At 33.4% G+C, this 25,889-nt stretch overlaps 1 protein-coding gene across 1 annotated transcript in view; it reads left to right on the forward strand.

Moving 5' to 3' along the window:
• LOC105810366 (chromosome unknown open reading frame, human C1orf101) overlaps window positions 1–25,889 on the forward strand; it is a 99,255-nt gene that overhangs the window by 1,033 nt on the left and 72,333 nt on the right. The window contains exons 2-7 of the mRNA XM_012644337.1: window positions 757–805; window positions 6,631–6,704; window positions 7,618–7,687; window positions 9,046–9,113; window positions 14,267–14,291; window positions 23,275–23,352. Of these exons, the coding sequence (XP_012499791.1) occupies window positions 757–805; window positions 6,631–6,704; window positions 7,618–7,687; window positions 9,046–9,113; window positions 14,267–14,291; window positions 23,275–23,352 (364 nt within the window). The remainder of the gene's footprint in view (window positions 1–756; window positions 806–6,630; window positions 6,705–7,617; window positions 7,688–9,045; window positions 9,114–14,266; window positions 14,292–23,274; window positions 23,353–25,889) is intronic.

Here is a 25,889-nt window from a genome sequence, read left to right on the forward strand (position 1 = left end):
ACCCAGCGTATGTTAATAGAATACGTTCTTTGGGTAAACCGTTTTCTCTCAAATCCCTTACCTACTTATCCTCCTATACCTATCCAGCAGTTGGTCTTGGATACGTCATACTCTAAGGCATCTGACATAAGCTGATAATTATTTTATACAGATTAAATGTTGAATAAAATACATTATTAAAGTTAATTTCATTTCACCTGTTTATTCTCACACTTTTGGTGCCTACTAGAAAATTTGTAATTACATAGGTCGCTTGTATTATATTTCTGTTGGATAGTGAGTGCTACTTTAGATGGATCATATAGACAGAAATTAAAGTACGTTGGATAATTGTACAAAAGTGGTGATGAACAAGGACTGACAGAAATTTGCTCTTTATTTCAGTGTTTAAGAAATACTGGTTTTCGAAATTCCAGTCTTCATTATTCTTATTTTAACTCAGTTTGTAAGTGAAGGAGTTAGAGCCAGTATTCTTCAACTGTTTTCAGCATACCAAAACAAGAGTAAAAAGATGAGTATTTACTTCTCATCTCATTTTCTTGTCTTCAGATACTGAGCAAACCCTAACACACCTAGAAAGATGGATAGAGGTCACTGATAAACCAAATTTTAGCCCTGAGTTTACTTTCCAGGAAGGGACTTAGGCAGAAAGGTAAAGCTCTTAGGAGCCCAGGTATGCCCTGACCATTAATAGAATCTCTCATATTTGGAGAAGAAATTAGTTTTAACATTCATATTTGTCTTTTTCCTCCACAGGTATTACAGTAACAGCCCAAATTATAACATTTTTAGTACTAGAAGTACAGTAAGTATTGAATTTTTTTGAAAACCATAGTTAAATATTAAATTTTTTGAACCTGAGAGCAGAGTTCATCATACTCAGTTTTACAGCTCAGTGTCATTATTTCTATTTCATTTCCTTCACCACATTCATCATCCTAATATATTAATAGTTCCCCTCTTCAACACATGTCCCTAAATATGTGTGTACCAAAAAGAGTGTTGTTTTGAGTGTTTTTGTGATTTATTAATATTCACAAAATAGTGTTATAGATAGAATTACCATATATATTGTCTAAACTATTGAGAATGTGGGTGCTATTAATAATTATACACCAGGTATAAATTGGAACTATCTAGACTTGTGGTCCCCAACTCTCTGGCCTTGGACCAGTACTGGTCCATGGCCTGTTAGGAACCTGGCTGCACAGCAGGAGGTTAGCAGCGGGCCAGCAAGCTCAGCTTCATCTGTACTTAGAGCCTTCCCCATCAGTCGCCTTACCGCATAAGCTCTGCCTTCTGTCAGATCAGCCATGGCATTAGATCCTCATAGGAGCGTGAACCCTACTGTAAACTGCACATGGGAGGGATCTAGGTTGCATGCTCCTTGTGAGTATCTAATGCCTGACGATCTGAGTTGGAGTTGAGGTGATGACGCTAGCACTGGGGAGCGGCTGCAAATACAGGTTATCATTAGCAGAGAGGTTTGACTGCACAATAAATGCAATGTGCTTGAATCATCCTGAAACCATCCCCCACCCCGATCCTTGGAAAAATTGTCTTCCATGAAACTGGTCCCTGGTGCCAAAAAAGTTGGAGACCACTGATCTAGACAATTGAGGATGTATTGTCACTCAAACTATAGACCCAAAAGGCAACAGTGTAAGATGATAGAACCAATGGTATTGCAGCTTGCTTGAAAACCATATTAAGAAAGAAATATTGAATGTACAGAAGACCCTTTAGGGATTAAACTTCCCAGGATTCTTCTTCATGGAAAGCATTAAAAAAAATTCGTCTCCACTCTACATGAATTGAAATGGTACGTCAGTTTTCTGTTTAAATACCCCCAAATCACTTAAAACGCTGTAAGTTGGTAAGTATAGTGGAAACATTCTGTAGGTACTTAACTACATTGAAGCTCATCATTATATAGGTTTATACATAAGCTTAGTAATTTCCATAGAACTTATTCTCTGTTTTGAACTTACATTTTTAAAACATTTTATTATGGAAACATTTAAATATATTCAGAAGTATAGAAATTAGTATAATTTAGACATACACAACAGTATAGAGATTAATATGTCCCTGTGCACCCATCACCCAGCTTCAGTATTACCAACTCATGGCCATTCTTTCTCTCCTCTTGTATTATTCTGAAACTATCCCAGACATATTCTTTCATCCATAAATACTTTAGTGTGTATCTTTAAATGATAAGACCTTTTTTAAAAAAAAAATGACCACAGCCATGGCAATTAGGCAAGAAAATGAATTAAAAGGCATCCACTTTGGAAAGGAAAAGATAAACTACCTCTATGTGCAGATGACATAATCTTTTATATAGAAAGCCCAAGGAATCCATTACAAAACTATTAGAACTAATAAATGAGTTTAACAGTTTCATATGGAAGTTCATAGAGAATTTCATATGAAAATTTAAGAGTACCAGAATAGACAAACAGTCTTGAAACAGAAAAAGTTGTAGGACTCACGGTTTCTGATTTCAAAGCTTACTTCAAAGCTGCAGTAATTGAGATAGTATGGTACTGACATAAGGGTAGGATTATAGATCAGTGAAATAGAATTGAGGATCCAGAAATAAAACCTCATGTTTACGGTCAACTGATTTTTGACAAAAACGCCAAGAAAATTTCAATGGGAAACAGTCTTTTCAATAAATGGTGCTGAAACAACTAGATATCCACATGAAAAAGAATGAAGGTGGACCCCTACCTCAGACCACATTAAAAAATTAACTCAAAATGGATCAAAGATCTAAATATAAGAGCTAAAACTATAAAACTCATAGAAGAATATATAGGGAAAAATATTTGTGGCCTTGGATTAGGCAATGGTTTCTCAGATATAACACCAAAAGCAAAAGAAATAGATAAATTGGACATCATTCAAATTAAAATCTTTCGTGTTTCTAAGGACATCATCAAGAAAGTGGAAAAAAATTTTAGAAATCATACATCTGGTAAAGAACTTGTATTTAGAATATATAAACAACTATTATAATTTAGTAATAAAAAGACAAACAATCCATTTTTAAGATAGGCAAAAGATCTGAGTAGACATTTCTCCAAAGAAGATATTCAAATGGCCAATACATAAACTCTTCATCAGGGAAATGGAAATCAAGACCATAATGAGATCCGGTTCACACACTCTCAGATGGCTATAATCAAAAAGACGGCTGATAGCAAGTGCTAGGATGTGGAAAAATTGCAACACTTAGATTGCTGTCAAATGTCAAATGGTACAGCCACTTTGAAAACAGTCTTGGTAGTTCTTCAAACAGTTAAACATAATTTACCAATATGGTCCACAAATTTTACTTCTAGGTATATATCCAAGAGAAATGAAAACATGCCCACACAAAAACTCACACATGAATGTTCATAGAAGCATTATTCATAATAGCCCCAAAGTGGAAACGACTGAAATGTCTATCAGTGGACAAATAAAATGTAGTATATTCATATAATGGAATATTATTTGTCAGTAGAAATGAAGTACTGATACATGCTACATACTACAACATCAATAAAAACATTATACTAAGTGCAAGAAGACTTTCCCAAAGAACCATATATTGTATGATTTCATTCATATGAAATGTCCGGAGGGAAATGCTTGTATGGAGACAAAAAAGTTAGTAGATGCCTAGAGCTGGGAAGTGGGAGTTAAGTGGTGACTTCCAAATAGTGTGGGGGTTTTTTGTGAAATATTGAAAATATTCTAAAATTGATTGTGGCAATGGTTGCAGAACTATATGAAGATACTAAAAACCATTGAATTGTACACTTTAAATTGGTGAATTGTATGGTATGTGAGTTATATTTCAATAAAGTTGTTTTAGAAAAACCATAACTATAATACTAATTAGCACACCTAAAGATTAATAATAATTCCTTAATATCATCAAATATCTAATCAGTATTCAAATTACCAGTGTTCTTATAAATGTCATTTTTTGTTTGTTTATGTAAATTGGGATCCAGATAAAGTTTATTTATTATGATTATATATTTCTTTAGTTCTTTCTGTGAAAGGTAGGTTTATTGAATTATTTACATACAATAAAATTTACTCTGTTAAAGCACATAGTTTGATGAGTTTTGACAATGCATATTGTGGCATAATCACTACAATAATGAAGATATAGAATATATCACTCCAAAAAGTTCCATCATGCGCTTTGCAGTCATGCCGTACCCTCCTTGCCCTCAACTGTTGGCATCCACTAATCTGTTTCCTGTTCCTATAGTTTTGCATTTACTGAATAGTCATGTAAATGAAATCATACAGTGTGTAGCTTTTTTGAAAACTTTCTTTCACTTGCTTAGTGCTTTCAGATTGATCCATAATGTTGCATATGTAAGAACTTTATTCCTTTTTATTGCTGAGTAGTATTCTTTCACATTCACATATCACAATTAGTACATTCACTTACTGATGGGCATTTGGATTATTTCCAGTTTGAAGCTATGTCAAATAAAACTGCAAATATTCATGTACGTACGTGGGGACATATGTTTTTATTTCTCTTGGTTAAATACCTAGGAATGGGATTACTGTGTTAGAAGGTAAGGACATGTATTTACATCAAATGAGAAACTACAGAATATTTTCTGAAATAACTGTGCCAAATGGTACATTACCACGAGGAACATAAGAGAGGTCCCATTGTTTTACATCTTTAATACATTTGGTTTGAATTCTATTTTATCTAATACCAGGCTTACAATCCCTGCTTGTATATTGATTCCTTTTAACAGGACCATTTGCCTCTTGTACCTTCGCCCATTACTTTATATTTTTTAAATTTTTTTTTTTTTTTTTTTGAGACAGAGTCTCACTGTGTTGCCCGGGCTAGAGTGCCGTGGCGTCAGCCTAGCTCACAGCAACCTCAAACTCCTGGGCTCAAGCAATCCTCCTGCCTCAGCCTCCCAAGTAGCTGGGACTACAGGCATGCGCCACCATACCCGGCTAATTTTTTCTATATATTTTTAGTTGTCCAATTAATTTCTTTCTAATTTTAGTAGAGACGGGGTCTCGCTCTTGCTCAGGCTGGTTTCGAACTCCTGAGCTCAAACAATCCACCCACCTCGGCCTCCCAGAGAGCTCGGATTACAGGCGTGAGCCACCGCGCCCGGCCTTTTTAAAATTTTTTTATAGTTAATAGACTTTATTTTTTAGAGCAGTTTTAAATTTACATAAAAATGGGTAGACCGTATAGAGAGCTCCCATAAAACCTCCCCAGTTTCCCCTATTATTAACATCTTGCATTAGTGTGTTACATTTGTTACAGTTGATAAGCCAATATTAATACATCATTATTAACTAAACTCCAGTAGTTTACATTAGGGTTCACTCTTTGTGTTGTACATTCTATGTGTTTGGACAGATGTTTAATCACATGTTTCCACCATTACAGTATCATATAGGATAGTCTCACTGCCCAAAAAATCCTTTGCTCTGCCCTTTCAACCCTCCCTTCCCCCAGCCCCTGGCAACCACTGATCCCCTGGAAACCACTGATCTTTTTATTAAATACTTTCTCCATAGTTTTGCCTTTTCCAGAATGTCATATAGTTGGAATCATACCATATGTAGCCTTTTCAAATTGGCTTTTTTCACTTAGCATTTAAGGATCCTCCGTATGCATATTGATATGGCTTGATAGCTCATTTCATTTTAGTGCTGAGCAATATTCCATTGTCTGGATGTGCCACAGTTAATTTATCCATTCACATAGTGAAAGACAGCTTGGTTGCTTCCAAGTTTTGGCAATTATGGATAAAGCTTCTGTAACCATTCAGGTGCAGGTTTTTGTGTAGACATAAGTTTTCAACTCATTTGGGAAAATACCAAGGAGCAAAATTACTAGATTATATGGCAAGAGTATGTGTTGTTGGAAACTGCCAAACTTTCAAAGTGTCTGTACCATTTTGCATTCCCATCAGCAATGAATGAGAGTTGCTGTTGCTCCATATCCTGTGTTTTCAATGTATCATTTGATTTCCACGTATTCCCTGGGCAACAATATCCAATCCAATATAGTTTGGATATTCCTCCTGTACCCAAAAAACCTCATGTTAATATTTGATCCCCAATGTTAGAAGTGGGGGCCTAATGGGAGATGTTTGGGTCATGGGGGCAGGTCCCTAAATTCTTGCTATTAAAAATGTTTTTTTGGCAGGAAATAAAATCGTTGGATCATACTTTATTTTCTTGAATTTATTTTTAAAAGATACTTCCTTATTACTTTGCTTTATATGTTGCTTTTGAGAAGTCTGATACTATTGTATCTTATTTGATCTTTTGTTGGGAGGCCTAAAGATTTTCCTTTATCTTTAAAGTCTAACATATTATAGATTATTTTTGAAGTAAAATAAAATTAAAGGCTTATAGTTTTTTGAAAGACTACTGAAGTATCCTAGAAGGGTTAATTTACTTTTTGTTTGTCATATTACTTTGTACAATTTCAAAGGAATTGAATTTTAGTGATTCTTTTTTTTGAATAATAAGGACTCAGAATATTGAACCCTACAACTGAACACTGAGGAGAAAATTTTGAAGCATATTTTTTGTTTGAACTCTTACTTTCTTTTTTAGATTAAGTTAGAGTATGAAGGAACATCATTTTCTGAGTGGAGTGTGCCAGAAACTTGTTCTATGCAAGATAAAAGGTAAGATTTTTGCCATGAATATCAATGTATGTGTATATTTACAAGCAGAAGAGCATTCACATAGTGTGGACATTTAGATTCAAGGCTGTGATTTGATATAAATTTCCTTCCATTAAATAGATATGAAAAGAAAGACAAAAATCACTTTGAACTAGGATTAGAAGTAAAATATTGTTATATTTAAAAATTTCTCTTATCAGCATATAATGGAAATTTTTAGGCTTAAAAAATAGAATGGTGGAAAGCAATATGGAGATACCTCAAAGAGATATAAGTAGATCTACCATTTGATCCAGCAATCCCATTACTGGGCATCTACCCAAAAGAACAAAAGACATTCTATAAAAAAGACATCTGCACTCGAATGTTTATAGCAGCACAATTCACAATTGCAAAGATGTGGAAACAACCCAAGTGCCCATCAATATGTGAGTGGATTAATAAAATGTGGTATATGTATACCATGGAGTACTATTCAGCCACAAAAAACAATGGTGATCTAGCACCTCTTGTATTATCCTGGATAGAGCTGGAACCCATTCTACTAAGTGAAGTATCCCAAGAATGGAAAAATAAGCACCACATGTACTCACCATCAAATTGGTTTTAACTGATCAACACCTAAGTGCACATATAAGAATACCATTCATCTGGTGTCAGGCAGATGGGAGGGGAGAGGAGGGGATGAGTATATACATACATAATGAGTGTGATGCACACTGTCTGGGGGATGGACAAGCTTGAAGCTCTGACTCAGGGAGGAGCAGGGTGGTGGGGGGCAAGGGCAATATACGTAACCTAAACATTTGTACCCCCATAATATGCTGAAATGAAAAAAAATAGAAGGTAAATTTCTATTAATCTCATATGCATCTGTAGTTATTTCTTCTTCCCCATTTTTTTTAAACACTAGATCACCCACAACAGAATTGCGTTGTTCTTCTCCTGGTATTCAGGCTATAAAACCAATTGTTGCGGGCCCAGTAAGTTGATTTTAATGATAAGTTATTAATTCTTGAATAGTCATCTCTGTTACATTTTATTTTGCCATTCTTTTGAGCTTTTCAACCTAACTTAACCTGCTTTAAGATAGTATTAATTGTAACTATAAACAAGAACTATTTTTGAATTACTGTCGGTATGTCAATTTTTAGATATATCTCATGTCAATTATAAATTATGAAATGGTATACAATTTTTACCTTAGCCTTTTTATTAATAAGTATGGTAAAAAAGTCCATAGCCACCGCCTTATTGATAATAGTACTCTCAGGTGAATGGGTCTTATATCATACACTCCTATGCCAGTACCCAGGATCAAGAGCAATTTCTAGCAGATTTGTTTTTATTCCACTGCATTTTCTTCAGTTCTAGAAAACATGTGAATGCAAGTGAACTACAGTGATGTTGAATCTTCTCTAGTTTACCAAAAAAAAGAAGAGCCAAAAACCCAAAACCAAAGTAAAGCATTTTTAAGACATTGGCACTTTAATAATTAGTAACAAAGTACTGGCCACATACCTCACAGCTGATGTTCCCACACAAGTGTGTCTGAAGCTACTGCTAAAGAGACTCCATGTGACAAATCCTTCCTTTACTTAGGGCTTTTGCCTTCTTTTTAATTAAAAAACTTTATTTTCAAGGCACAAGTAGACAGAGTGATGTGGCAGAGGCTGGATGAATATTAATTCATTTTTTAATCCCTCTAGAGTAACAAGTATTTGAATTTGTCTTTTTGAGTCTATTAGCATTTATCAGTTTCAAGAGCACAACTCATGAGGAAGTAGAGGACTCCTTTCCTTTTTATTTATATTAGAAGCTCATGTAAATGTGTAATGTTATGTAAAAAATACACATACATGCATATATGTAGGAATATTTTTGTCATTTATGTACAGTGTCATCAGATCCTACAACCAGCTGAGGAGATACATCTGACTTTTAAAATATACTCAAAAGCACTCAGTTGTAACAACCAAAAGCATCTCCAAGCACTGTCACAGTCCTGGAGCAAAATTACCCAAGTTGAGAACCAATGAATGAGAAAATGAATTGAATTGTATTTCAGTGAGGAAGACAAATACAATAGAAACAAGGATAGCAAGCCATCAAAATGTCTTCTAAATTTGTCGCTCATAGTAAATTCTTAATTACAGAGAGTAGCTAAAGAATTGAACTAGTTATTATATGTATATTTTAAAATTGTATTCTGAAATTTATTTATTCTTCTTCCTCTAATATTAGATAAGTAACTTAGTTCCTCTGTGACTTTTATGCCTATATCCACATTTGTATTTACTTTAAAGTTAATATATGATAATTCTTTTGCATTTTCTTTTAGGATGAAGAAGAACGCTATTTATACGTGGACAGTTCTCATACTTGCTTTATGTGGCATTATAGAACTATGTAAGTAAAGCAGTGTTGAATATAAAGGTAATTAATGCTTTTAAAGAGTATTTAGCTTCAACTTTTAATTAACCACAAATGGATTATCTATATTATGCTTTCCATACAAACTTTCATTCACCAACCAAGATATTCCCAAATATATTGCCAAAGAAATAACTGAAGAATAAACAGTAAAAATAACAGCAGCAATCATTATTTGAATAAATACTTTGTCTACATGTTCGTATTTTGGAGCTCTAGTGGTACAATTGGTTAGCGGTACTTATATGTGTTCATATTTTTATATACATTATCTTTCTCAATTTTCATAATATCCATGTAAGTGTAATTCTTTATAGATGAGAAAACATGAGCTTGGATGTTAAATAATTTTGAGAAAAATACAAAGTTACTAAAAGACAGTATTTGGATTTGACTCTTGTTTTTCACACTACAAGGCTCTTGTGTTTCTATTCTAAACATTCCAAAAACACTCTCATTGTATTAGATAGCTCTTTAAACCCATTTTAACATGAGAGTGAATGAATATAACTAAGAAGGAAAAACTGGTACAAGAATACATAATTAACTGCATTATATAAGAGACAGAAAATCTAAAAAAAAAAGAATTAACTGCATTATAAAATCATTCAATAAGTTAAAAAAGTGTTAATGAATCAGAATATTATTTAGTATCATAGTGAAGGAAGTATTCCAAATACTGTGTAGGATATAAAGAACTGTTTTATGTGGTTCCTGCCCTCCAAATGCCTGGAATGTACCTATTTCTTTTCATCCACTTAACATCCATTCTCTTGGGGATACCATTGCTCCCTATTCTATGATAATATTGTCAATTTCATATGATTTTTATGGTATTAACTCTCCAAACTCACACTTCATTGGCTGTAGTTATTAGTTGAGGATTGGCACATGACCCAGGCAGAACCAATCAGAATACTCATGTCTTCAATAAAGCATAGTTGTTGTGGATAGTTTCATTGTCCTAGTCCACATGGTCTCTTAAAGTCAGATGATTCTGCAGTTTATAGGCAGTTTTTGAATTGGAACTCTTGAGCCAGACTGCAAGTCCTGATAATGAGGTCTCAGCAAGCCCAGCAAGGAGCATACATTGAGTCATTCCTCTCTGATTTACTACCACCTTCCCAGAGTCTTATGAGAAGCAAGGATTAAGTCTCTGCTACTCATGAAACTGTCAGGCTTCTGTCCTTGTTGGCAGTTTCAGAAATGTCAATCATTAACTTTTCCTCTATGGGTTCCAAACCAGTTGAGACATAGACAAAGAAAAATTTGGGGATAAAAATTACGGATAGATCTTGATTGGAAATGCAAATTTGATCTCCGACTCACTTCAATATATTTTTTATGTATGGTGTAAGGATGGGTCAAAAGTTTTCTTTGAAAAAAAAAAAGTTTTATTTTTCCCTTTATGTTTATATAATACTTTTTACAGCATCATTTGTTGAAAAGACTTCTTTTCCTATCAAATAGCTTTATTACCCTTGTCAAAAGTCAATTGATGGGCACACATGGACACAAAAAGATGTAAAGCTCATTGGAAGTCAAGAAGGGGAGAGCAGGAGGAGGAGAGGGGTAAAAACCTACCTATCAAGTACAATGAGCACTATTCGGGTGATGGATACACAAAAAGCCCTGACTTAAGCGTTATAAAATGTATCTATGTAAGAAAAACATTTGTACCCTCTTAATATTTTGAAATAATAATTTTTTAAAAAGTCAGTTGACCCTGTAAGGTCAATTGTCTATGTCTGGGTCTCTGTGAGTCTATGTCTGGACTCTCTTTTATCATTCAATTTATGTATTATTAATGCCAATACCACACACTCTTGATTATTCCAGTTATTAAGTTTTAAAATCAGGCACTGTGAGTCTTCTAGCTCTGTTCTACTTGTTAAGAATGATTTTGGCTATTCTAAGTAAGTCCTTTGCAATTCTAGATAAATTTTAACATTAGATTATTAATTTCTACTAAAAGGATGCTGACATTTTGATTGTTATTCTATTGAATTTATTGATCAAGTTGGAGAAAATTGACATTTTAACAATATTTAGTCTTCTAATTCATGAACATGATATATCTCTTCATTTACTTGGATCTTCTTTATCTGCTCAGTGTTTTATAGATTTCAGATTAGAGGTCTTATACATCTTTTTAAAAATTTATTTTAAAGTATTTTATGTTTTCGATGCAATTGTAATTGGTGCTACAAACTTTGGAATTAACAAATATCTTTACCTTCTTACTGAAAAAATACAAGTAACTTTACCTGCCAATATTCCCTTCCTGGTTTATAGCTTACTCTTCTTTATTATTTTGGTGCTTTCCAGTTGTTTCATTATCCTTCAAATTGAACATTTTTTTTAGTCAGTATTTATTTTGATTTATCCACAGGCCTTCCATTTCTTCATTCAATAATGCTTCTTATATCTAAGAGATTCTTTCTCATATTACTTTCTCTTCCTGAAGTATATCTTTTAAAGGTTCTTTTAGGGAAGATTTCTTACAAATAAAATTTCTCCTATTTGGACCTGTGAAAATATCTTTATTTTATCCTCACTCTGGAAAAATAGTTTCTCTGGGAATACAATTCTAGGTTGGTTGCTGTTTTCTCCCAGTGTTTTTAAATAATTTATTTATTGTCTTCTGGCTTCTGCTTCTGTGGAGAAGTCTACTGTTGTTCTAACAATTTTTCTTTTTTAGGTAATCTGTATTTTCTCTGTGGCTGTTTTAAGATCTTGTCCTTTATCTTCGGTGTTTTACTATTGTAAATTTCTTTTTATTTGTCTTACTTGTGATTTCTTGTAGTTCCTGAATCTGAAGATTGGTGGCTTTCCTCAATTCTGGAAAATTCAGTCATTACCTTTTTAAATACTAGTTATCCCTCATTCTCTCTCTTTTTTCTTTGAAGATTTTTATAATAGGAATGTATGTCACCTTTTCATTCTGTCCTTCTTGAGTCTTAAAATCTTTTCATATTTCTCCATCTTTTTGGCTCATTATGATTCATTCTAGACATTTTTAAATCTTTCTCTCAGTTTACTAATTTTCTCATCATATGTGGCTAAAATTTTTTAATCCCTAAAATCTTAGTACCTAGAGTAACTACCATACTATCCAGTTCTGCCATTTCTGTGTCACTGTATCCAAAATTGGCTACATTGTGGGATCCAGTGCAAAATAAAGTGCGAAGCTCAAAAAGCGGGAGAAAATACTATTAAGGTATTAAATATAAAGCTTTTTCTTTCTCGCATAGTCACTTTCATTACCTGCTATGGTGTTTTTTATTTGCAATTGAATGTCATACTCCCTTGGGCACAGGAATACTCGTGGGCCAAGTGCTGACCCTCATAGTCACCTGGTGATTCAGCATGTGCACAACCCACCAGCTGACAGGTTTCCCCTCTCAATCGACCTATACATCATGCCCCAGCCAGTGGTGGGGTCTGAAGTGTTAAGCCATGTATCTTCCCTTCACGAGCCTACCCTCTCAACTCATAGCAGAGGAGCAACCCCCAAGGGTATTGCAGGCTCTGCACTAGAACATGCTAGACGCCTGGATTGGGGATGGGTAAGAGGCTTACTCCTGCCAAGATGAGTCCTCTGTCAGTTACACCGTGGTGCTGCCAATCAGAAATGGGACAGCTACTGCTGACAATTCCCACACCTAAGCCTAGGCCCTTGCCCAAGTCAAAGGCAGAAACAAAGGCTGATCAGGACCCACAGGGCCAGAACATGGAGGAATGGGTGGTAAAGAATTGTCCCAAGGAGGCAGAAAGGAAGCAGGAGGCAGGACTGTGCATGAGCCAAGGCTTCACATCCCCAGCACATGCTCCATAGTCCATTACACTTCACTTATAAGACAAGTCTGTTGAAAGAGAAATTAAGAATTTTAAGACAAATATGCTTTCTGAGCACTGCCTCTTTCCCTGGGCTCTTTAAACCTATTGACTCTGTTTATCCCCAAACCAGTATTCTGATGCTAGGGAGGAGAATTCATGAAACAAGTATCATGTTAGCATCTAAACTCCCTTGGTTTCTTCTTTCTTTCCCGAGGGTTAGAATACAGAATAGGAAGAAAGAAGAATCCATAGGGTCATGCTCAAACTGCCATCTTTCTCAAGGTGATGTGACACTTTTCTACTTTATCATTCTATCCCACTACCGTCTATTAATATCTGAAGTCACTGAAGTTAATTGCTAAATTTAATGGAATTTTTTTTGGACCTCTTACTACTTCTGTACCACATTTAATAGTGAGTATCACTCATTTCTTCTTGAAACTCTTTCCTTCCTTCACTAGTCATCTAATTCCACTCTCGACTCACTTCTTTTCTTTCCTGGGCCTCTGACAAGTAGCATAACACAAGGCAGGACGTATCAGCCCTAGAGCCAGGGGTCTTTTTGATAGACCTTGGACTTTATTGAACTCTGGGCACAGTTTACCTATGAAGATTTATAGTACTTATGTTTGTTTAGGAGCTTTCTAACATATCAGATTGAACATACATTATGTTCATTATATGGTTTCGGAAAATCACTGCATGCTCATTTACTGATTCAAAAAATATTTTCATTTTCTTTTGTGTATAGTATTGTACTAGGCACTGTGCAGCAATCAGCAAATGGAAGAACATAGTCCTGAGGTATTGACTCTTAGAGATTATATATGATAAAAAATACAAGTAACTTTAAAGTGAAAAAACCACTTTCTAAAAAACATACAACCAAACATACAAATGAATGTTGTTTCTTTCAGGGATGGTGAATGAAAGATTTGTAGTACTAAAAGATGAATTTGAATTTGACATAAATTAAAACATGTAGGTTTTTTAATGTGGAATGATGATATAATTCAGCTTTGATTATGCGAACTTGCTGCATTGTTAAAGAAGCATGCACATTCAAGCCACTCAGCCTTCTGTGATGAAAAATGAGAATCAATAAATATATTGATAAATAAATAGACATATATAGGGTTTTTTACATTTAGTCTTTAATTGTTTATGTATCTGTAATGGAATATAAAGAGAATATTCAAAAGTTTAGAAACATGTATATTGAAAGTAGAATATTCAACTAATATTGAACATACTGTTTACTGAAGTATGTTTCCTCTTTTTCCCAACAGATCTTTCTTTGAAAATTTAACCCACGTAAAGTATTTTTAAAATTTTGTATATCCTTGATATATTGCTACTATATTTTTCCCCTTATCTTCCATATTTACCAGATAAGGAATTTTTCAAACTAATTTTACAATAAAATTTGCTTAGAATAGTGGTACTCAAGGTATATTTTGAGGACCCCTAGGGCTCCATAAGACCTATTCAGGGGGTCCATGATGTTCACCCTTTTCCAAGCACATATCTGTGTGTGGATGTATTATTCCCCATAGGCTTCCACCAAAACATCATACATACACTACTGCCAGCTTGAATGCAGGAGCAGAGATGATTATTCATCTATCTTTTATTATTACAGACATTAAGGTATTTTAAAAAGGATTAAATAGCCATTCGTATTAATTTTTTTTGTTTTGGAAAATACAGTTATTTTTCATAAAAATATGTTAAAGTATAATATGTTTATCATAGCTTTGAAAATAAATATTTTAAAATGTTCTCAGTTTTAATTTGTTATACGGTAAATATCAATAGACCTAACCAACATAAAACAAAAAAAGCCTTGTAAGATTCCCAGTAATTTTTTTTTTTTTTTGAGACAGGGTTTTGCTCTGTTTCCTAGGCTAGAGTGCAGTAATGTCTGTTTTTTTTTTTAAAACAAAGTGAAATTAAAATACTAGACAACAAAAGAATGAAAATGGAGGGGATTTGAGTTTGAAACTATCTCAGTGCTTGTAAATATTCAGGATAAGGATACTGATTAACTTTAGGCTATATTAAATATGTATGAAAAAATTTAAGGTTGTGCATTAAAGTAATATAAACAAATGTATAATTCCTAAAAAGTAGTATTCTAGAAGAAGAATTAAGAAAATGCCACCAATCTAATAGGAGGCAATAAAAAAGAAAAATGAAATGAAGGGAAATAAAAACATAGGAAATAGGAACACAAAAATTAAGAAATCATTTAAATTAAATCATTAATTAAAATCAAGGTGATTGGATTAAATGTGCCTATTAAATGACAGGAACTCCAGAAATCTTATTTTTATAAAAGTTACATACTGTAGTTAAAGAGTAACACAAAATTTGGAAAGAAAAGCATACAGGGGTAGGTATGGTGGCTCACGCCTGTAATCCCAGCACTGTGGGAGGCTGAGGCAGGAGGATCACTTCAAGCCAGGAATTGAAGACCAGCCTGAGCAACATAGTGAGACCCTATCTCTACAAAAAATAAAAAAAATTAGCCGGGTGTGGTGGGACATGCGTGTAGTCCCATCTACATGGGACTATGCCAGGAGGATTGCTTGAGCCCAGGAGTTAGAGGTTGCAGCAAGCTTTGATCATGCCACTGTGTTCTAGCCTAGGCAGCAGAATGAGATTCTATCTCAAAAAAAGAAAAATGAAAAGGATGCAAACTATCAAAGGAAAACTGGAGTGACAATATGAATATCAAATAAAAAATATGTGAAGATTAAAGACATTAATAAATATAAAGAGGGGAATAATTTTATAATAAAGAAAAAGTCTACAAAGAAGATAAATTATGATATTGTATGCACATAACAGTATCCCTCCCCTATCATAAAGAAAGATGGATAGTTACATCAATTCATTTTCTGAATCCAACACAACTTTAATACCAAAAGTAGGCAAAGAAAAAGGAAGAAAGGGAAGGAAGGAGGGAGAAAGGAAGGAAGGAAGGGAGGGATGAAAAAATTGTAGACCAATACACTTGTATATATAGGCACAAAAACTACGTAAAATATTAGCAAATGGAATCCATCAATGTAGCAAAAGAAAAAATTCAAAAGGACCTGTCTGCCAAAAATGCAACATTAGTTCAATATCAGGAAAACTGACAAAAATATCCATTATATCAACAAAATAAAAAAATTATATCAATAAATTAAAATTTCCAAAACTATTCCTAATGAATAGACTAAGTCAAGTAATTGTAGAAGGAACTACTTAATTCTAATAAAAACATTTATTTCCCAAATAGCTAACAATAATTATTATAAATTAAGAAATATTTCTAATTTAATTAAAATCAGGAAGTGGACATATATGCTTGCTATCACCATCGTTATTTAATATCTTGAACTTAGTTGTATTAGTAATAAAACAAGAAGAAATTTATAATATTATTAACTTTATAGTAACAATAAATGAAAAGAAGAAAAACATAGAACCTGTATCAAGAACCACTCTCACATCTTATTGATGACATAAATAGATCTAGTTTATAAGACTTAATTGCACAATATCAATTCTCCCCAAATTAATTTAAAAATTTAATGCAATTCTTATTGGACTCCAAATGGAGTCCAGTTTTAATTGTAAAAATATCTCAATTGGGGGGGCAAGGGCAACATATGTAACCTAAACATCTGTACCCTCATAATATGCTGAAATAAAAAAAAAAACTCAACATTTATATGGAGTAATATAGCATAAAAGCTATCCTCCTAGGAGAAAATAAAAGTGGAATCCTCTCTTATACCATATACAAAAAATAAATTCCAATTGCATACAAGACTTAACAGTAAAAAGAAAAAATTTTTCAGGAGAATATCGAAGCTGGGAGAACCTTATATAAACAGAATCAAGGGAAATCCCAGGATCTATAAATAAAATGTAGTCATAATTGATACTATAAAAATTAAAAATTTTCATATTGCAAATATACCATAAACAGTCAGTTTTGACAACAAGGCTATAAAAAAATTTCACAACATAGATGACACTACACAGCTATTTTGAAAGAGCTGGTGAGGATGTAAATTGGTGTAACCATTTATGGAAGTGATTCCACATTATCTTGTAAATTTACACATACTCTACTATTTAGGAATTACACTACTAAGCACAAACTCAAGAGAAACTCTTGCACTCATGCATCAAGAGCCATTTTCAAAAATGTCCATAGTAGAACTGCTCATAAAATCCACCCCTCCCAAATAGAAAGGACCCAGTGCCCATTAACAGGACAGTGAAAAATTCATAGGATGAATTTTAAATAGCAATGAAAAAGAATGAACTTAGTTTTAGTCAATAACATAAATGAATCCTAGTTTTATAAATGTTGAAAGAAAAAAACAATTCCTAAGGGGAAATATATGAGATGATCAAGTTCAAAAATAATCAAAATTAAATTACCTAGGTAAATGAAAGATATTCATAAGGTTTCATTTCTTGCATTGGGTAGTGAGTTCCTGGTTTTCATTTTAGTGTAAAATTTAAATAATTACATAAAAGAGGGTCATTCCCAACAATAACAATGTGTCATGAACCAAGAATTGTGATTATTCTGATTCTGTATCTGTGTACCTGAAGTCCAACAAAACAAAGAGTTCTTACAAACATATTAGAAAGTGTAAAGGAAGGGAGGGAGGGAGAGAAGGAGGGAGGAAGCTAGTGTGGCAATATAGAAGGACAATATATAGTCTGAGGCAGACGGTTTTAATAGGATGAAGAAGGCTGCCATATAATAATATAAAGAATAAAAATGCCAAAAGATACAAGAATGAGTTTGTATTTACTAAAAATAAACAATGCAGAAACTGGAAGAATTACAAAGGAAAACTGAGATAATATGATCCTAAAACAAGGATTTTTTAAATATGCAAAGTAAATAAGTATAAAGTTTGGTGAATTCTCTCTTTTTCACACACACACACACACATTAACATAACCACCACCCACAGATCAAGAAGCAGAACATTTCTATCACTCTAGAAAGTTCCTAGTCTAACAGCACCCTGTTTCAGAGATAAAAGATTAGTTTTGCCTGTTCTTTAACTTCCTAGAAATGAAATCTTGGAACAGTTTTTCAAAAGGTTCACAGCATTTTACACCCCCACTAACAATGTATGAGAATTCTCTAGTTGTGCCAACCAGATATGATAAGTGTTCTCAGTACAAGGTTTTTTTAAGGCTTACTTTTCTAGCAAGGATGTGTTGAATTAAGCGGAACAAAAATTGATGAAGTTATAGTAGATTTGCACAACGCAATTGTAGTAGCTACTGGGACCAAAGGGGAAGTTCCCCAAAATTCCAAACATTAATATCACACAAGTCATATTTTCTGACCTAATAAAATTAAATTATACATAAATGAAATAACCCAAAGTACAACCATATTTCTGAAAGTAGAGCCAGACCTCTAGGATTAGAGACAAAAATCACATTCAAAATTATAAAAGATTTAGAACTCAACAGTAACACAATTAATATCAAAGTTTGTGAGGGTTTAATATCATACTTTTTTTCGAGGAAAAGGAAAGAAAAGTTTATTAATTTTCTGGCAAATGAGGAGGATGGCATACTCTTGTCTTAAAAAATTATCGTCCCTGTTAATATCATACGTAAGAGAATTATACTTAGTATATTATAACTTTAATATGCTTACTGTTAAAAATAATAAAAATTGAAAATAAATAAGTAGAAAATGAAAGAGATAATCCAAAGAAACCAGGATAAAGAAAAGCAAAATGTTAAAAATATAAAATTTTTCAGAAAGAGGTGATTATCCCTCCAAAGTGTATCCTTGAAAAGACTAAGAAAATGGAAAAAATTTTTTAATAGTAACTCATAAATGAATATTAATAATAAAAAGAGGACATAACTATAGATGACAGATAACTTTAAACTCATAAGAAAATATAAACATTTCACCCATAATTTTTAAAACCAACAAAATCTCAGAGAATTTGTTGCCAGCATAGCTCCACTGCAACAAATCTTAAAGGAAGTTGCTCAGGCAGAAGAAATATACTGGACATATGTAGATCTTCTACGAAAAATTCCTCTGGAAAGGTAAAAATGGAAGTAAATATAAAAGACGCTTTTCTTAGTTGCTATAAAACTTAATTGACAGTCAAAAGCCAAAATAGTAACAATGTACTTTGGGGATTATAACATTAGTAAAATATACAATAATGGCAAAATGGATGGGAGGGAACATACTGCTGCAAGCTTCTTGCAATACGTGTAAAATGGCATACATGGCGATATTCCTAATATAAATAGTGATATAACTAATAAGCCACTAGTAAGAATGAAATGGAATTATAAAAATCACTTAATCCTAAAGCAGTCAGAAAAGATTTGAAAAAATAGAAATGAGGAACAGATGTAACAACTAGAAAGCAACTAGCTATACATTCAACCAATACTGACTGTCTAATAACCCCTGTCAGCTCTTAGCCTAGTTGCTGGGCACACAGCAGCAATTGAACAAGACAAAGTCCCTACTTTCATTACTAAAACTATTACAGCCCATTGAAGACATTATAGAAAGCTCCTCTTTCAACTTATAAATCCAGCATAACTTTAAAACCAAAAACCCAATATGGTTTCAAAAAATGTTGACATCCCTTATTTTTGAAATATATGTAAAAATTTTGAATGAAATAATAAGTATCCAGAAGACATCAACACAATGATACACCATGATTAAATAGTATTCCAGGGATAACTCAATTGTTGTATATCAAGAAATCTGTAATTATCACCTATTATGTCATCAAAATAAAGGATATAAAACATATCACCACAATATTTAGGAGATCATGACTAAGATTTTCCAAAAATGAAGAACTCCACATGGTTAAGAACCACAACAAAAAATAAATAAAAAGAAGTCTACAGCTAGACTTATATAATAAAGCTGCAGAGAAACAAAGACAAAAAGAAGCTTTTAAAAAGACAAATTATTAGCAAAGGACAACTTAATAGCTGTTTTAAAAAGCAGATAAAAATCAGTAGGAACTATAAAATATTCAAATACAATTAACAAACTTGACCTAATGGATATACGATTGACCCTTAAACATAAACAGATTTGAACTGCACTGGTCCACTTATATAGGGATTTTTTTTTTTTCAAACAAACTATATGAAAAATACAGTATTCCCAGGATGTGAGACCTGTGTATACAGAGGGCCGACTTTTCATGTGTATATTATATGTGGGTTCCACAGGGCCGACTCGAGGACTTGAGTATGTGTGGATTTTGTTATACATGTGGATCCTGGAACCAATCCCTCATATATGCCAAAGTATGACTGTATGTAGAATACTGCACTTAGTATCTCAGAATATATATTTTTTCCAACACACAGCTTTCACAAAATTTCAACATATAAAGCAAATCTCAGTAAAAGTCAAAGACTGAAATCATGGAGAATATGTTCTTTGACTGCCATGCAATTAAGCTTGAAATTGGTAACAAAATTACCTAGAAAACCCCCGTGTTAGGGAATTTAAAAATTTCTGTATCCAAAGGTCAAAAAAGAAGCCAAAATGAAAATTAGAATATATTTTCAACTAAATAATTAAGACCGCCAAGCTGATATAGAACAATATAAAAAACATTCATTATAACTTTAATAAGAAATCACATAATTTTTTTAAAACCTTTAAAGACTCAAAGAGCTGTGGATAAAATGAAATCTAAAGGTGGTATATTCCAGAAGAATAGGACCTTGCTAGGTGAGCAAAAACTAGAGAATGCTTTCATACCTAGGACCAGTTGCTAAAGTTGGAGGTGGAGCAGATGAACAAACTTGCTAGGGATGCATAGACTTTGCTGAGATGAGGTGAAACCATTTGAACTTTTGACAACATGTGAGCTAGTGTATCTGATTTGAATCTGAAAGAATCCCAAAACAAAGATAATTCTCTTCATTTGTTAATCTCTCACATAGAAGTTTTACTGAATAAAATGCAGAAGACCTATATGACAAAACTTTAGAACTCTCCTGAAGGAAAGGCATATTGTTGTGTTCCTTAATAAATGTACTCTACAACATAAAGATATAAATATTCTTTCATTTATAAAGCAGTTCCATCTTAATGAAAAAATACATTTTTCCAGAACTAGACAAGGTGATTCCAGAGTTCCTATGGACAAACAAAAACAAACAAATAGTGTCCAGAAAAACACTTAATAAGAACAAGGATAGGGTACTGGTCATACCAGGTATTAAAGTGCACTCTGAAGCCTCTGTATTTAAACTGGGAGATACTAACTCTTGAAAAGACAGTAAAGATCAATGGAACAGCATAGAAATCCAGAAATAACCAAAATACATTTAAGTCTTTACTAAATAATGAAGTTGGCATCTCAAATCAATGGAGAGAAGATGGACTAGTCAATAAATGATGTTGGGATAACTGGGTAGCCATCTGATTATTAAAAAAAATATATTGGCATCATACCTCACATAGTACACCAGAATAAATTTGAAATGGGTTAACTATGGAAATACAATGAATCCAGTAACATCTGAAGAAAACATGGAAGAATTCTCTTACAACTGGGAAAATTGGAAACCTTCGAAACTATATCACAAAATCCAGAAAATAAACCAAATTACCAAAAGGTCAAAAGGAAATGGAATACAGGTGGAAAAATACAACCTGAATCAGTAAATAAACCAATATCATCTTAATACATAAAAAACTTCTGCAAATGTATTAATAAAAGACTAGCAACCCAATAGAAAAGTGGGCAAAGGAAATACAAGTAGAACTTGAACATATGGGAAGATGCTGAAACTTTCTCAAAAGAGAATTGCAGCCGGTCGCGGTGGCTCACGCCTGTAATCCTAGCGCTCTGGGAGGCCGAGGCGGGCGGATTGTTTGAGCTCAGGAGTTTGAGACCAGCCTGAGCAAGAGCGAGACCCCGTCTCTACTAAAAATGGAAAGAAATTAGCCAAACAACTAAAAATAGAAAAAATTAGCCTGGCACAGTGGCGCATGCCTGTAGTCCCAGCTACTCAGGAGGCTGAGGCAGAAGGATCGCTTGAGCCCAGGAGTTTGAGGTTGCTGTGAGCTAGGCTGACGCCACGGCACTCTAGCCAGGGCAACAGAGTGAGACTCTGTCTCAAAAAAAAAAAGAGAATTGTCTCAAAAAAAAAAAAAAGAGAATTGCAGATTTAAACTACACCAAAGTACCGTTTTTCACCCATCAGACTGGCAATATCCAAATGTATAATATCACATGACGTTGGGAAGGCTATGAGGAAAGAAGAAATCTCATACATTGCTGGTGAGAGGGTACATTGGTGCAACAGCTATGGAGAACAATTTAGCAGTATCTATCAAAATTACAAATGCATTTACCCTATGACTCAACAATTACAGTTTTAGGAGTGTGCTCTCTCAATATGCTCAAAGTTGTACAAAATTGCTCATTGTGGCATTGATTGATTATAATGGCAAAGGACTGGAAACATATATTTACCAGAAGGTTACAGATTAAACAAATTATGGTTCTTCCATAATTTGGAATAATATGCAGCAGAAAAATTAATGAGAATATGTAAAGATCTCTAAGATTTAACTTTAAGTAAAACGTAAGATTCAGAAAAAAATGTGTTCAGCATGCTAGCTAGCATTTGTGTAAAAGGGAGGAAAAATATCTTTATTGGTTATGCACAAAAATTTTATAGAAATATAAACAAGAACTTACTAATAATAGTTACCTGTGGGGTGCAAGTGGAATTGAGTGATGGAGTACAGGGTAGGAGGGACAATTTTTGCTATATTTTTAATATATAATTTGTTTTAAACTATGTGAATAAATGATCTATTCAAGGAAATAAACAAGAAAGAAAACAACCAGTTCTATATCTACTGAAATGGCCATTCATCAAGTGACAAATGTTAAGTTACAAATTACTTGTATAGAAGGATTTTATTTTTGTAAAAAGTATATGAGCTGGGGCCGGGGATGTTGCTGTGTCTATTTATGGGTGTACAGAAAGATACATAAACAGATGAAATTTTAACATTAGTTACTTAAGCAGTGCAGAGGGATGTTATTAACTCTTCATATGTCTTTGAATGGTTTCACTTATGGAAAATTGCTTTGCATTTTTAAAAATGGGATAATAAAAAATTTTAAAATAAATAAAAATATTATTATCATTATGTTTTGCCACAACTAAAAATGAAATTTGTACAAAATATAAAGAAATGTAAACACATTTTATTTTATAGGTTATCATTATATGGGTATTCGATCCAGAACATGCAAATCCTGACGAGTTGCTAGGGAATGCAGAAGAACCTTCACGAGTAGGTGAAAACATGATTATTGTCATAGATAAAATAGTATGCTGCCTTTCTTTTTTAAGGACTGTGAATAATTTATAATCAGTAGATAGGATTTTAAGCTGCCCAGAGCTAACTAACTACATTTTTTGTTTACATTTTGGTTTAGCCATTATAATGATTTTGAACTTGTGCTCAATCACTACAATTATAAACCTTTCTTTAGAATTCTTTTTTTTTTTTTTTTTTTTTGAGACAGAGTCTGGCTCTGTTGCCCTGACTAGAGTGCCGTGGCGTCAGCCTAGCTCACAGCAGCCTCAAACTTCTGGGCTCAAGTGATCCTCCTGCCTCAGCCTCCCAAGTAGCTGGGACTACAGGCATGCGCCACCATGCCCGGCTAATTTTTTCTATATATATATTTTTAGTTGTCCAGCTAATTTCTTTCTATTTTTAGTAGAGGCGGGGGTCTCGCTCTTGCTCAGGCTGGTCTCGAACTCCTGACCTTGAGCGATCCACCCGCCTCAGCCTCCCAGAGTACTAGGATTACAGGCGTGAGCCACCACACCCGGCCTAGAATTCTTATTGAGTATATTTTATATTTTCGGTGAACCTCACTACTAATGAAGGAGGGCTGACCATTCAAGTACATTAAAGATGTTCTTTGAGCATCTATATTGAAGCCTTCCTTCAAAAATCGGTCTAATCCCTGACTGACTCCTTTATCACTTGAGACAAATCAATTTTCTAAAGGTGCAACACAGTGAATAAATAAGTCCTTTCTTTTATTTGTTACACATTTACATCTTTCATGATTTAAATTCTGTTTTCTGTTACAATTAAAATATATTAAAGATAAATCTAAACAGAGTAGTTAGCTATTAGTTTTTCATGGGACTGTTGACATCTTAATGAGTCAAGATCTGTCTGATTTTTAATAGCATGTTATCATGACTCATGGTAATCCAATTCACAAGAGATGGACTGCTAAATCAGAATGACAAGCAATTAATTATTTTATGTGGCAATCAACTTTAGAGGGAATAAAATTAATTCATGATAATTAAATACTTTAAGCATGATTATAACTTAATTTCTAATCTTTTAAAGAGAAAATATACAATTTGAACATTATTTAGTTCATGCATATCTAATACTTTTCTTTTTTCCATCTCCATGTTTATCCATGACCATATAATTTCCTTAAAACCTTTCTATGGCTCCCCATTACAAACAACATAGACTTTTAACTCCTCGGCTCTTACCATGGCATACAAAGCCCTTGATACCTGTCTCTACCAATCTTCTCTGGCCTCAGCTCTCCACATAAATTACCTCCAGCAACTGGACTCTGCCCTCTGCACATACTTTCTGTTCCATGCATCTGTGAATTTGCCTATGCTCTTCCCTCTACATCATTTGTCCATTCCTTGTCTTCATCTGGGTAACTTCTACTCATGTTATAGGTCTCCAGTCAGGTATCACTGCCTCCAAGATGCCTGCCATGACCAAATCAGGATTTTTTCCATGTGAGCAGTTTGAGGCAGTTATTTTGATGCCTCAGTTTTGATGAATCATCAAAAAGTAGCTCTGGCAAAACATAAATTGTCCAGTAATGTGCATAACAGATACCCAACCCCTAGTTCTATCCCTGCCTCTTCATTCTTCATTCTCTTTCTTAACCATCCCTGACTTTGAACACTAAATAATTTCTTATCTTTAACGCATTCCTGTATTTTATTCCGTCTTTGAACCTCAACCCATCCCTGTCTCTCATCTCATTAACTCTCTCTCTGAGCCTCACCCTGTTCCCAACATCCACACCAAGGAAAAGAGGACCAGCAGTGGGATGAGGCTTAGAGATGGGGTACAGCATAACTGCTTTGTACAATTTGGTTAAAAAATATTAAAAGGTTCAGAGCTTTATTTTCTTTTGTTTTTTTCCTTTTATTACCATTTTTAATTGTGAATTATAATATCATTACAGAAAAAAAGTAAAAGCTAAGTATACAGTTTAATGAATAATCATAAGGTAAATAGATATATAACCACTACCAAGAAATAAAACACTGACAATAGTACAGAAGGCCCCATATGTGCTTATATGAACATAATTTCTACTTCCACCCTAGAGGTAACTGTTATTCTGAATTTTGTGGTACTAATTGCTCTACCTTTCTTTTTAGTTTACCACATGCATTCCTAAGCAAATACAGTTTAGTGAGTTTTTGTTTGTTTTACTTTATATAAATAGAATCATGTTTTATATACAGTTTACATTTTGCTTTGTTTTTTTTTTTTTTTTGGTCAACATTATGTTTGTAAGTTTCATCCATGTTGTGTATACCTATATTTTGTTTGTTTTCAATGCTGTATGGCATTCTATTTGTTTCAATATACCATAAATTATCCATTGTCTACCGTTGATGAATATTTAGGCTGTTAAAGTTTACAAATTTTAAAGCTTTGAACATTTTCAAGTCTCCATGTTTATTCATGACCATATCATTTCCTTAAAACCTTCCAATGGATCTCCATTGTAAACAGCATGGACTCTTTTTTTC

Source organism: Propithecus coquereli, unplaced genomic scaffold, assembly GCF_000956105.1.
Source record: "Propithecus coquereli isolate 6110/MARCELLA unplaced genomic scaffold, Pcoq_1.0 Scaffold210, whole genome shotgun sequence".
In the NCBI taxonomy this organism is placed as follows: domain Eukaryota; kingdom Metazoa; phylum Chordata; class Mammalia; order Primates; family Indriidae; genus Propithecus; species Propithecus coquereli.